The sequence below is a fragment of the Orcinus orca genome, chromosome 19, assembly GCF_937001465.1.
Source record: "Orcinus orca chromosome 19, mOrcOrc1.1, whole genome shotgun sequence".
In the NCBI taxonomy this organism is placed as follows: domain Eukaryota; kingdom Metazoa; phylum Chordata; class Mammalia; order Artiodactyla; family Delphinidae; genus Orcinus; species Orcinus orca.
Genome location: NC_064577.1, coordinates 11,530,916 through 11,543,734, shown reverse-complemented (window position 1 = coordinate 11,543,734; position 12,819 = coordinate 11,530,916). Strand labels below are relative to the sequence as shown.

The 12,819-nt window shown below is 54.3% G+C and overlaps 2 protein-coding genes across 6 annotated transcripts; both read right to left on the bottom strand.

Moving 5' to 3' along the window:
* Window positions 1-350: 350 nt before the first annotated feature.
* SLC16A13 (solute carrier family 16 member 13) lies at window positions 351-5,974 on the bottom strand. 3 transcript variants are annotated; one of them, XM_004266951.4, is made up of 4 exons: window positions 3,870-5,974; window positions 3,579-3,722; window positions 1,856-2,593; window positions 351-1,211 (listed from the first exon to the last, which is right to left on the bottom strand). In XM_004266951.4, exons 1-4 carry the CDS (start codon window positions 4,066-4,068, stop codon window positions 1,012-1,014), a joined length of 1,281 nt encoding a protein of 426 aa, XP_004266999.1. In that variant the 5' UTR covers window positions 4,069-5,974; the 3' UTR covers window positions 351-1,011. The 3 variants fall into 3 exon arrangements, with proteins under 3 accessions (XP_004266999.1, XP_049558641.1, XP_033278962.1); XM_049702684.1 differs by having other exon boundaries at window positions 3,800-4,010; XM_033423071.2 differs by lacking the exon at window positions 3,579-3,722 and having other exon boundaries at window positions 3,870-5,973.
* A 649-nt stretch (window positions 5,975-6,623) lies between these two features.
* Window positions 6,624-12,507, bottom strand: BCL6B (BCL6B transcription repressor). Of its 3 annotated transcripts, none has more exons than XM_004266977.4 (9): window positions 12,400-12,507; window positions 11,659-11,849; window positions 11,217-11,438; window positions 10,760-11,107; window positions 10,315-10,439; window positions 9,590-9,754; window positions 9,369-9,499; window positions 9,114-9,251; window positions 6,624-8,722 (listed from the first exon to the last, which is right to left on the bottom strand). In XM_004266977.4, exons 2-9 carry the CDS (start codon window positions 11,835-11,837, stop codon window positions 8,606-8,608), a joined length of 1,425 nt encoding a protein of 474 aa, XP_004267025.1. In that variant the 5' UTR covers window positions 11,838-11,849; window positions 12,400-12,507; the 3' UTR covers window positions 6,624-8,605. The 3 variants fall into 3 exon arrangements, with proteins under 3 accessions (XP_004267025.1, XP_049558633.1, XP_049558634.1); XM_049702676.1 differs by having other exon boundaries at window positions 12,334-12,498; XM_049702677.1 differs by lacking the exon at window positions 9,590-9,754 and having other exon boundaries at window positions 12,334-12,498.
* Between the last annotated feature and the right edge of the window lie 312 nt (window positions 12,508-12,819).

The window sequence follows — 12,819 nt, the reverse complement described above, 5'->3', positions numbered from 1 at the left end:
GCAAACATTCTACTTAAAATATCCAAAAGCTCCAATTGTTAGGCTATCTAGGATGCTGCAAACATTCTACTTAAAATATCCGAAAAGGCTGGTTGATAGGAACAGGATCCCCCTAAGCCATGCGAGGCAGGAAGGGTGTTTGTCTAGTCAGTCCGTTTCTCTTTGCCCAAGTTCTTGCCATTATAACAGGAAATCTTTGAGAAACTGTCTGCCTATCAACTTCAGTTTGTTGGAGGAGGGGGGTGCTCATGGGTGCTAGCTGCCCCATCCTCATTTCCCAGATAACTCTCTCCTGCATTTCAGTCTCCTTCTACTGGCCTGATGAAAACATAAGAATCCCAGCCCCAGACTTCAGCTCTCTTAGCTTTATCTCCCCCTCCCCATCTAGCACCCCCCTCATGTCCCTCACCATTTTCTTAATTTCTTTCCTAAGTTACAGGGGATAGTGGGAAAGAGGGAGGTCAGTGGGCAAGTAGGAGGAACTGTGATCCAGAGAGCAGAGTCCAGGGTTAAATGCTCTGGGTCACCAGAGCTCCTGGATACCTCCCCTCCAGTCCCCAGCGTGACCCCATTCAGCCAACCCAGGCATATGGGACCCAATTCTTTTTGAGGTTCTGATTATTGTCCGGTTTTCTTATTCAGTTTTATCTCAAAGGGGCATCCCTCTTTCCCAAAGATCTGTCTTCAGGGAAGAAATGTGGGAGGCAACACCAGAGATCACATGTAAAACATGATAAGTCTCTTGGCCTTTGAGTTTCCACAGTCGATTCACAGCTCAGTGGAGCAGGCTGAACTCCTGGATCCTTCAGAAAAGGTTGTGCGAGCAAAGAAGAGATAAGACAAAATACAAAGGGTTGGCACACACATCGCAGGAGCCCCAGGCCTGCTCTGGGGGGGAGGAGGCAGATAACGATGCTTAAGGCACTGTGGTTCTGTGGGTGCCAAGATGGGGCAGAAGACCTGGAGCCAACAACCCCTGGGTTTCTGGGTCTGACTCCCCCTTCCTGGAGTTCAGTCCTCTCCCAGCCCCTCCCTGGGCAGGGGGACTTTGGTATCCAGTGCCTCTGTTACAGGGTCCTGGGGCTTGGAGGTAGGAGCTGACAAGCAGAAGAAGTGGGGCAGAGTGATGAGAACTCCACTCCCTGCAAGAAGGAAGGCCCCAGCCACCACAAAAGAAGCTGTGTAGGTGCCTGTCACATCCCGGAGGTAGCCTAGATTCAAGAGAGAAAAAGAATACACATGGGTGATCTGTTTCCTGGGACTCAGACACATTTTGGGGTGGAGGGAAGAAAATAATCCTTAACCCATCATCTTGGAGAATTAGAACTCTCAAGGTAGGACTGGATGAGCTCGAGAACTCAGGCTTCCCAGGGGCCTCAAAAGGCCATTTCAACCACCTTCCTGCTTTCAGAAAGGATCTCTGAACCAGCCAGTGGGGATTTGGGGATCCGGATGGAGTCAGGCACACTTGTGCCTTTCTTTCCAGTAGCTGTGGCCTTCTCTTCCATGCCTTCAGTTAATAGTTAGGAAAATGTTAAGGGTCTGAAGGTTCTGGCATCAGGAGCCTGGAGAACTTTGACCAGATGGCTCAGACCCCTGGCCTGGGGCCCAGTGGGCCAAGGGAAAAGGCAGACACTGGCATGTTATGTCTGGCCAGGTCTGACCAGGTCCTCTGAAAACCCCAACTGTAGGTACCCTGCCACTTTGGACCCATTTCAGGGCTGCTGTGGTTGACCATGCAGGCTGTGTATGTACCATACCAGAGGGCAGTATTCACATAACTATAATGTCAATTCCCTCCCTGAATGGTATGACGTGGCAGCCCGCACCCACCTGGAAATCCCAGTCCCCTTACCTGATAGAGGAGCCCCCAGCAGCCCCCCGATGCTTTCTACCATCTGCACCAGTCCCAGGCCACAGTATATCTTTCCAGTTCCCACCAGTTCAGGCAGCACGGAGAAGGCCACTGGGGTCAGGGCCCCTGATGTGAAGCCATAGGCCACAGTCAGAGCCACCAGGGCTGTGGGAGCCTGAGCCGCAGGGTACAGGGCCAGTATCACCCCAGTCAGGGTGGTCCAGAGCATCAGGAGTCTTGCCACAGGCCCTGGGACTGCATCCCCTAGCCACCCAGAAGCCACACGCCCCACAGGGTCAGAAATAGCCGCCACTGAGAGCAGGAAGGCAGCAGGCAGTGGGTCCCAATCTAGGTCCCGAAGATGGGCCACCAGGTGCACGTAGGGAATGAAGTAGCCAGTGTTGATCAGGGTGAGGGCAACGGTGTAACGGAGGAAGGGGCCATGATGGAGAAGGTTGGCAAGTTGGGCCCCAGGGCCACCCACGACAGGGTCCTCGGCCAGGGAGAGTGGGCGGAGAAGAGCACCACAGGCCACCAAGTGGAGGGAGAGGGCAGACACCAGCAGCAGGGCCCCCCGCCAGGCGTACTGGCTGAGCAGCCATTGGAAGAGTGGAGCAAAAGCAAAGGAGGAGAGGCCCACGCCCGTCAGTGCTAGCCCAGTGGCCAGGGATCGCCGACGAGAGAAGTAACGGGACAGGCAGGCCAGGGTGGGAGTGAAGGTCAAGGCCCAGCCAGATCCTGTCAAAAAGGAAGAAATGGGGGTTGAGGGACCCATAAGGAGCTCAGGGCACACAATCATCCCAACACTGCCCAGCAGCAGAAGGTAGCACAGGTGTAAATTACAATCCTAGCTTGATACTTGCTAGCTGTATGACCTTGTCTATTTACTTAATCTCCTAGCCTCAATCTCATCTGCAAAATGGGGGTAATATACTTTATGGGACTCTGGAATGTTTGCAAAGTTAACTACCGTAGAACTCTGGAGTTAGACCTGGGCTCTACCATTTCTGGCTGTGTGAACTTCACTTGCCAAGTTGCATAAGCTTAAAGCCTTTCCTCATCTGTAAATAGGATAATGATATCTATTTCACAGCTTTCACATCTGACACAATTTTACAGTAATACTTCCTTTTACACTCCAGTCCCACTAGCCCTGGGCTTGTGTCTTTGAATTTCCTGATTTCCCCTAACGTGTTTATCATTTTAGTCACCTCTCTTAAGAATTCCCTTCTGGGGGAGTTTGCTGGTGGTGCAGTGGTTAAGAATCCGCCTGCCAATGCAGGGGACACGGGTTCGAGCTCTGGTCTGGGAAGGAGCAAGGGCCACGGAGCAACTGAGCCTGTGCACCCCAACTACTGAGCCTGCGCTCTACAGCCCGCGAGCCACAACTATAAATCCCACATGCCACAAATACTGAAGCCCGCGCGCCTAGAGCCTGTGCTCCACAACAAGAGAAGTCACCGCCAAGAGAAGCCCGTCGCACCGCAACGAAGAGTAGCCCCCACTCGATGCAACTAGAGAAAGCCCACGCGCAGCAACGTAGACCCAACGCAGCCATAAATAAACCGATGTAATTAAAAACAAAATTGCCTTCTGGGCACAGGTGCTAGCCAAAACTTTCTCTCAGCGTCTCCCTAAGCCTTTTGGAAGGAGCAGGAAGAAGGTAAAAGTCCAGAGGCCAAAAAGACTCAGGCTTTTGACCCGCCCTTGCCCAGGGTCTCACCTGAGAGCAGCCCAATACTCAGGTACAGGTGGGTTAAGGAGGTAGCAAAGGCGGCGAGCAGCATCCCCAACGCAGCCAAGATGCCCCCAGCCATCACCACAGGCCTGGGCCCGAACTTGGTGCTCAGCGCACTGCCCACTGGGCCTGGAGAAGAGGAAGTGTTCTGAGAGATCTCAGGCGTCCTTCTCCAGCACTGACCCCACCCCCACCATCTCCTTTACCGTCCCCGCATCTCCTCTCCCTTCCGAGGGTCGAGGGTCACAGGACTCTGGACCCAGGCGCAGCACTCACTCCCGAACTGCTGCACCGCGATTCCTATGGAGGCGATCCAGGAGACTCGCGCTGCCGGCTCCTCAAACGCAGCCACAAACTCCACAAAGAAGACGCCGAAGGAGCGGAGCACTCCGAACACCAGCGCCGACTGGAAGAACGCTGAGAGCACCACCATCCACCCCCAGCCCCCGTCGGGGGGCTCGGCCCTAAGTGCCATCTGGGAGGTAACAGGACTGCCGCCTTAAGCCCCTTCCGGAGCAGGGCTCAGGACGTTCCACCTCTGCCCACCCACCCAGCCGGACCACTCGCAGCCGAGCAGGGAGCGGAGGATGGTAGAGAGGAAAGTACCAACGAGGGCTTGAAAGCTGCAGAGAGGCTGCGTGAGGCGCCTGCGCCCTTCCCCTAGCGGGGGCGATATAGGTAGGGAGACCAGGCTGGCGCTTGGCCCTGCGCTCAGCGCCGGGGGGCGTGGCTCCGGCGAGTCGAGGCCTGGGCGGGACAGACGGAGGAGAGGGCTGACTTTCGGTCTAGGAGCCAGGGGGCAGCACTGAGTTTAGGCCCCATCCCTGAGGTCTCAGGGTGGATTATCTATCTTATCACTGGAAGTGTCTGCACCTGGCCAGCCCGGCCAACATCCCTGTCTGTAGCTCACCAATGAGAACGCGGGACTCCTCAGAAGGGGGCGGAGCCATAAGGGCAGGGCGGGCTTTAGAACCTGTTCTGGGGCAGTGAGTGGGGCGCAGGCGTGAGGAGGGGACTTTAGCAGGCTAAATAGACGGGCCCTAGGTGACCCAGGAACCAACCAGGAGGTAGCTTCGGTCTCCTGTCCAACTAGCGGGCCAATTCGACCAGATTTCAGCACGGAGATGCGCACGTAAGGAGTCCGTGGGCGTTAGTAGTTGGTAAACTGGTTCAGGAGAGGAAAACACATACTTGCTTGATGAGGGGCCCGGGAGCTGAAAAGCGGGGCGGGGGTGGGGTGGGTGGTGCGGAGGGATTATGAGATAAGATAAAATACCTGGCCAAGCTCCTGAGGCCACTAGAATCTAGATGCCTGGATTCCTGAGTGGGTTCAAAGGCCAAGGAAAGAGAGAGGAGACTGGGCTCTTGGACTCTTGGCGTTGATTTCTGTATTGGGAACTCGTTCCTGTCCCTTCTGTTCCCACTAACAGGAAACCTTCGGGTCACAGAGACCAAAAATAACTGGGGAGAGGAAGTGCAACTCTGAGCTCACTCAGAGCCCCACCAGCCCTCTTCTTCAGTGGGGCTGGAACATTTTCCTCTGTCCTCTAGTAACAACCACTTCCTAATCACAGCTTTTGATCTCATGATGGGATAGACTAGAGACAAGCCATGACCACTGGCGCAATCAGCCCCTCCTACCCAACCAGTACCCAGTTCCTCCAGCCTTATAGAGCAGTAATGACTTGGCTTCAAGATCCTTAGGACACTGACCTTGAAATTTGAACTCAAGGGGTCATACCCAGACAAGTGGGGCTGGGGTGGGGAGGGAGGCTGTGTAATTTAAAAAAGCATATTGAGCCGTATAATTTTATACGTGGGAAATAAAAGTAATCATACCCAAGAAGCTTTTTTTTTTTTTAAGTGGAGTTAGAACTTCGGCTGGTGGGGACTGTACCAAAGATGTAGAAATTGGTGTGGCTGTATAACAGAGTGGTTAAGAGCGCAGTCTTTAGAATCAGATCACAGTTCCAATCCTGGTTTCATCACTTCTTAATTTGGCCAAGACATTGAACCTCTCAGCTGGTTTCCCCACTTGTAAACTGGGGCTAATAATAGTACCTACTTTTAGGGTTGTCAGGGGAGTTGAATTAGAAAATCTATACACTAAAATGTTTAGTTTAGAGCCTGACATGTAGTAGGAGTTAAGTAATATTAGCTGGTCTTATTTTATTTTAAGCTGGTCTTATTTTAAACAGGGGATAAGCTGCAGTGGGAGGGGAAGGAAGGTTTTAGTTTAGTTTCTTTGTTTTGTGCTTAAAAAAAAAAATCTAACCCAGGTCATGGGTTTTAAAAGATTAAGAAGCACAACCACAAACTGTAAACGTTGGAAGGAACTTATTCCTTCCATGCTAATGGACTTATTTCATGGATGAGGAATTTAAGTCCAAAAGGAATTTAAGTCCAAAATTTAAGTCCACTTATCAGAATTAGTGACCCCTTAACCTCTGGGTAGAACAAGGCTGTGCACCCATGACACACACAGGACAGGGGAAAGGGTGGGAGAGAAGTGTGTACTAGGCACTGGATGGATTCCAAGACACCACTGCTGGGGGAGGGGTAGAGCTGGCACGCTGGCTCTAACCACACAGCCTTCTCACTGCCACCTCCAGCTCCTATTATCCTTATGGCACCCAAGTCCTATCCATTTTCTGTGGTGGTGGTTGGTGGTAGAGGGTGTCCAGGCATTAAGTTCCCCTGCACAGATGCATCCCCCAACATGTTGGTATTATTAGTGGCTTCCTGGTTTCTCCCTGCTGCCTCCACACCTCAGGCAGGAAGTGACTTCAGAGCAGTAGGATGCAGGTGGCTCCGGAGAAACTTCATGAAGTCACTGGTTCCTACACAATGATCCGGAAGGCAAGGGCAGGGAAAGGGAGAACAAGGGCCACTTAAAATGTCTGGTGGGATGGGACAGTGGGATGGGCACAGAATCCAAGATGGTATCCAGGAAGGATAGGATACCCTCTTTCCCCAGCTTCAGAACCCTCAGTCCCCAGATCCCCACAGGCAAGAACCCAGGACACAACAGGCAGCACAGAGAGGCTTCTTTATTCCATGATTCTGATCTTGCAAGATCTAACATCTCCACCCCTTGGCACTCTCCACCCGCCCACCCAATCTGGTAAAAAAAAAAAAAAAAAAAAAAAAAAAATCATGGTTCCTTCTCAGCTCTCTCCTCTGCTTCCCCTACCTCCTTCAATTCTGCAGTGGGGAGTAAGAGGCAAAGAGGGAGAAGAGTAGCTCTCTCACCAGTCCCCAAGTGACAGCCACTAGTACTGACCTGTCTTGAGGAACCTCCACCCTGCAAATTCAAAGTGCTTTTTACCTTCCACCCCATGTCCCTAATCCCCCAGGGCAACAGGGGCAGGACAGAAAATCAAGGCTTCAGAGTATCATCTAACATTCCAGACATTCCACACAGTTAAGAAGCAACCCATTCCTATCCTTCTACCTACTTGGCCTACACCAGAGACTTTGCCCCTCAGCCAACCTCTTAATCCTACCTGGATACTTGGTCAACTAGAGGGTCCACCAGTCAGTCTTTTAAATCTTCTAAATCTCTAATCCCAACAGTAATTCCGATCATAATCCCAAACTACAGAAAATCCATAGTGGAACTCAACCCCTTTTCTCTCCCTGTGGAAGGTTCTAGTGCTTTCACTGGTTCCGGACAGGAATGCAGTGACAGGAAGACCAGGTCACAGACCCAGCTTTTCTAAGGTAAGAAAGTTACCAAGCAGCTGTGACTTCTAGAGGCAAAGAAGTTTCTGGAATCTGGACACTTGCCAGAAGATGTCCGAAAACCTACTAAAGGAAGAAGAGGTTCATCTCAGGTAGAACCCCAAGGAACATTCAAACCCAGACACCTCTGCAGTAAAGGATGAGTCATACTCTTTACTGTTTAGTCAAGATAAAGGGTTTCATAATTCTCCCCTAGGTCATAACATGCTTAGAGACTGGGCAGAATCAGAAAAGATTGCATCATCTCTGGTGAGGAATTTCAGATCTCTCCTGCATGGAGGGATCAACTCAGTGCTAAGAACGGGCCCTAGTGGGAGGATTGTGGGCCCAACTCAAGCTCCTGGGTGAGTTCTATCAAACAGACAACAGTGGAGCCAGACCTAGGTGATCAGACGAATGGGACAGTTAGGAACATAAGAGAAAGCCCCTGTAATCATCACCCCAGTTCCAAGACTGACAAAGGCCCCACACCCACTGCCTCTAGGAGGTACTTATTACCTCCACTTCAGGCTCACCATAGGTTCCTGTAACCCTTGAAGAACAGAAAAAGTCTAATCCAGTGCTGGCCTGCTAGAAAACCTACAACATTCAGAATACCAGAGAGGGTTCCTGACCCAATTCCATAAACCCACATGTTCCCAGAGCTGCCCTAGAACAAATTACATTTCCAGACCTAGAATTGGAGGGGTAGGACACAGAGAACCCCTTTCTCCATTTGAAACAAACCAACAAGCAAATAGGAAAAGAACAACTCTAAAGATAAAAGTTATGACAATAATAATACAAAACACTCACGCCAAAGGAGGCAGCCAAGTGCTAATCTCTGCCGGCAGAGCCATGACCTCACATTCTGTGTTTCAGGTCACTTTTGATCACACTTGTGGAAGAGGGACATGGGAAATGCAATAGAATGAAGGCCCTGGTGCCACCCAAAGGCCTCAATAAATTATATTTACAGATAAACCGGATGAGATGGGGGCTGCAGGTGGAAACCAGGCCTCCAGTCTCTCCCCTCCTCCAGCTCCTAGCTCGTTCTCTCCTCAGAAACAATTGTGATCGTGGGGAAGAGGTTTTGACCAGCAAAACAAAGGCAGATCAAGCTGGGATCTGCCACCCCTGCTCTCCCCAGTGAGAAATTAAGGTGGTGGCAAGTCGCTGACATCGAGGGGCCTTGCACACCCCTATGCCCAAGCCTGACAGCGAACCCAGGCGTGAGCCGCAGCTTTCCTGTCTTCCAGGAAGGGAGTGGGGCCTGGGCAGGCGCTCAGCTAGGGCCCCCCCAGAATGTGGTAGTGCACTTTGGTGTTGGTAGCAGCTCCGTGTTTCTGGCGCAGATGCAGCCGAAGTTGACTCTTGTGCCGGAAATGCAGACTGCAGGGGTCGCACTGTCGGAGGACAGCTGAGTCAGGTCCCTCCCCAACCACGACCACCTTTTAGGTGTTGAGCAAAGGAGAACCGCCCAGCACTCTATCTTAGAGAAGCTCTTTAGTCCCTACATGCTCCCAAATCCTCAGGGGAAGGCCTAGGAGCTACGCCCCGCCCTCTTCAGCAAAGCTTTCTCCATCCGTCAGCTCCTCTCCAGGAGGGTAGCGCCCCGTCCAGGAGCCTAACTTCTATACCTGCCACCCCGACCCTCGGCCCCCGCCCCTTACTCACAAGGACACCGCCCACCTCGAAGAGGTCTAGAACCGCTGGGCCGGCTCCTTTCAGAGCTCCGCCCCTCGGTAAACGGAAGGTAATTCCAAGGCTTTGGGTCAAGCCAGGTCGGGTACTCACGTGGTAAGGCTTCTCTCCCGTGTGGATGCGAACGTGGCTCTTGAGGGTCTGTAGGTGGCGGAAGCGAGTCCCGCAGGTGGGGCAAGGATAGGGCTTCTCCCCGGTGTGGATCAGCACGTGCGCGCGCAGATGCGCTACCTGGGAGAGGAGGGGACCTCAGACAGCGCCAATGGGAGGGACAGAACCCTCCCCATTCGGCCCACCTCGCCCTCTCGGAAATTTGCCTGCGAGCCGTCTCTGAAACGGGCGCCGTACCTGTACAAAGCGCGAGCCGCACGTCTCACACTTGTAGGGCTTCTCTCCCGAATGGATGCGGCTATGCGTTTTTAGGTTAGCCGGCCGGTTAAAGCGGGCTCCGCAGACGGAGCAGTGGTAGGGCTTTTCCCCTGGAGGCAGGGAGGAAGGGAGGTCAGGGACTCTACCAGGGGACGGCTGTGGGCACCAAGGCCAGGGCCCTCTCCCCGCTCCTCCCCTACCTGTGTGCACCGTGCGGTGGCTGGCCAGGTTGCCCTTATAGCGGAAGGCAGACCGGCAGAGCTGACACTTGTAGGGCTTATCCTCATCCCCAGGAGCCAAGGGGTCCAGCCCCGATGAGCACCCAGCCACAGCCTCACAGCTCTGGCAGCTGAAAAATTCACTTCCTGGGAAGGGTGGTGGGTAATGACAATACCAGTGAATCCTCAAACCACACGGTAGCGGGTTTTCTTTTTCCCAATTTACTGTTAAGGCTTCTGGAGCTCATTTGACTTGCTTGGGGTCACATGGTTATTGAGAGGACAAGCCAAGATCTGACTCCATGTCTGTCTGATTCCAGAGTACTCTGCTAATCACTCCAATAGCGGTGGTGGTAGGTGGAGGCCCCTACTCGTGGGTGGAAGTTTCTGTTTCTCTCTTCTCTCTTGCACCACTCTGGATGACAGCTTGCCAGAGAGGCCTTGCCAAGCCCTGGGCTGACCACTCAGGCCTGGATGGAAATAGGCCAGAAGTTCCCAAACAGTGCTGTTCACTGGAAGCTTTAAAAAGTACTGATGCCAGGCTCCCACTTGCAGACTTTCTGATCTATGGGGTGTGACCTGGGCAATGGGATTTTTAAAAGCTCCCTAGGTGAGTCTAATCAGCAGGAAATGGACTGGGCCTTTAAACTGGCCTTGAGCAGCCATGGGAGAAAATCCAAGAAGGGGGTAAAAGGAGGGGCTCTTACCTGGTGGTGGATGAGCCCGCCCAGAGTGTGACCCAGTGGTCTCTGGAGCCCGGGGTGTGAGGAGATGGGGGGTATTGACTGGAGCCCCACATTTGAACTGTACAGTGGCAGCAGTTGGAGAGAGCCTAGGCAGATGTCAAGGCCCAGAGACAAGGGTTAGGAGAGATTATATGGCGGCGGCGGTGGTGGGGTTCTCCCCTGGAAGACTTGTTGCCATAGGCCTACCCTCTGGAGGTGAGCCACTATGGACCAATGTGCCATGTCCAATTTCACTGCCCAAGTCCCACCCTACAGAGTAAGCCTGACCTCTGGCCAACTCCCTAAGGTGAGCTGGTGTCTCTGAAGCCCACTCCTTCACTCCCTGTTCCTGACCACCCAGGCCCAAGGGCTGTGCCTCTGAGCTGAGGCCGCCTCTACAAATTGCGGGGGGTTCCAGTTTCTGTACCTGCTCTGTGGACCGGAAATGGGTCCTTCTTCACTGCTGCTGCTGCTGGAAGCCTCATCTCCACTGGGGAGCCGGGCCTGGGAGCAAAGTTGACCAGAACTCCTCTCCCCTGCCAGGCTCCCTGCTTGGGAGGCCTGAGAGTTTAGCACGATGAACTTGTACTTTTTCCAGTTGCAGGCCTTGGGGTCTGGGCTGCCTGGACTGGGGGGCCCTTGACTGCAGCTGCGAGACTCAGTAGGTGGGTCTGGGTGCCCTTCGGAGCGCCTGGGACTGCCTGGCGGAGGGGCCGTTGGGGGCGTGGGGGGTTCTGCCTCCAGGGGCCGCAGGGAGATGCCCAGAGGTTCATAGCTGAGAAAAGTGCGATGGACATTAGTGCTATTTCCTAATCTTGGCCTTTGCCCTTGACACCTAGGATGCCACTTCACCCATGAGGAACACCGAGTTGGGGCTCCCTCACCTGGCCTGGATGAAGCGGTGGCATGCCTGGACCACGTGTTCCATCTGCAAGTAGGTGGCGGCCGCAAGGACGGCTGGTGCAGTGGCCGGAGAGAGGCGTAGGCGTGAAGTGTACATGAAGTCCAGAAGAGGAGCGAAGCCTCCGGCTTCGGGGCCCCCAGGCAGGGAGAGCACGTCTACCCCCACTCCTGCACGGCCTCGGAAAATTGAATAGAAGAAGCCACTGAAGAGAGGAAAGATAGGTCATGTTAGGGGCTGGGGAACCAAGGGAGACACGCGCCCCTGTACAAAGCCCCGCCTCCCCCACTCTCACCCCGCCCCCAAGTCGCGGACGCCCCGCCTCCTGCTTCTGGAAGGTTTGGCTTCGGGTTCCCTCCCAAAGACCTTCGGGCTCCGCCCCTTTTCCCTTTGGTCCCACCCCACCCCTGAGCCACCCCTCGAACCTGCAGGCGATAAGAACTGCCTTGTGAGCTCGAAGGGGTTGCCCGCCAACCAGCAGCGTGACGTCAGTGAGGATCCCGCGCAGGCGCAGCTCATTCAGGTTGCCGAGCACGTCGGAGGAGTGGCGAGTGAACTCGCGGACGTAGCCCAGCGTTCCCTCCGGGGCAGCGGTGGAGCCCATGGCGACGCAGGCCTGCGGGTGCCAAGGAGAGGGCTCAGGGATCCAGGCCGTCCTAAGACGCCTGCCCTTCCGCAGTTTGCCTCTTCCTGCTGAGGTGCAGCTAGAGCCAAGCCCCCGGCCCCGGCTCACGCAGCCTCACTTAATTCATCTGGTTCTTTCTACCCTCAACCACAGCATCGCTCGCTTTCCTCCTCTAGATTCCACAGCGCTTGGAGCGAGTTGAAGGTTCCCACACCGCGGCGTCGATGGCAAGTGTGAGGAATCCGGCCCGCAGCGCCCTTACTTAGACTCCCAGTGCCCTTCCAGCACCCCCATTTCCCCTCTGCCCCACCGCGCGCCTGGTCTCAGGAGTCCGATCCTGCCTGGAGACCCCAGATGACCCGTGGTCCACACCCCTCCAAATCCCAATCGAAGCTCCCTTCCCCGAATCACGAAAGTCCATTCTCTAGTCCCGGATCCCTAGTTTAGCTCAATTTCTGGGCCTCTGTCTTCTTACCATCAACAAGCCCCAACCCTCTTAGGGGGACCCAGGAGTCTGGCTCCCTCAGTCTCTGGTTCTTACCCCCGTCCTGCAGGGGCTTCAGCTTTCTTCTCAAGGGGGGCGGGGTCTCTCTCCCCTCTTGGCCTCGGCTCCTTTATCTGGCCGGGATGTCGGGGGCGGGGGTGGAGGTGGGGTGAACGCCTGGGTCTGTATCCTTCCTTCCTCCCTCGCTCTCCAGATGGCGAACCCGGGGCGGGGTCTCCGGCTCCAGGGCGGGACCTCAGAAACACTAGGTGGTCGTAACGTAAGGGGTCTTGGGCCACTGAAAGTGGAACTGATGGGACATTGGAATTGGGGAGGAGGTTGGGGATATTGAGATTGGAAATATGGGTGACCTGGGTCGTCGGGGGGCCTGGGACAGCGACAATTGGTGTGTTGGCTTTAGGAAGGAACCTGTTACAGGAGAGTGAATACAGCAAAACTCCCCCTTCCAGTGTACGG

Excerpts from the sequence above, each read along its gene's own strand:
- BCL6B (XM_049702676.1), bottom strand. Across the intron at positions 10,440-10,759 it reads ATTTCCGGTCCACAGAGCAG|GCTCTCTCCAACTGCTGCCA; the intron begins GTACAGAAACTG and ends ACATCTGCCTAG. Across the intron at positions 8,723-9,113 it reads CGGGAGAGAAGCCTTACCAC|TGCGACCCCTGCAGTCTGCA; the intron begins GTGAGTACCCGA and ends GTCCTCCGACAG.
- SLC16A13 (XM_004266951.4), bottom strand. The coding sequence starts at position 4,068 with ATGGCACTTAGGGCCGAGCCCCCCGACGGGGGCTGGGGGTGGATGGTG. Across the intron at positions 3,723-3,869 it reads CGCGGTGCAGCAGTTCGGGA|GCCCAGTGGGCAGTGCGCTG; the intron begins GTGAGTGCTGCG and ends CCTCTTCTCCAG. Across the intron at positions 1,212-1,855 it reads GCTGGGGGCTCCTCTATCAG|GCTACCTCCGGGATGTGACA; the intron begins GTAAGGGGACTG and ends TCTTGAATCTAG.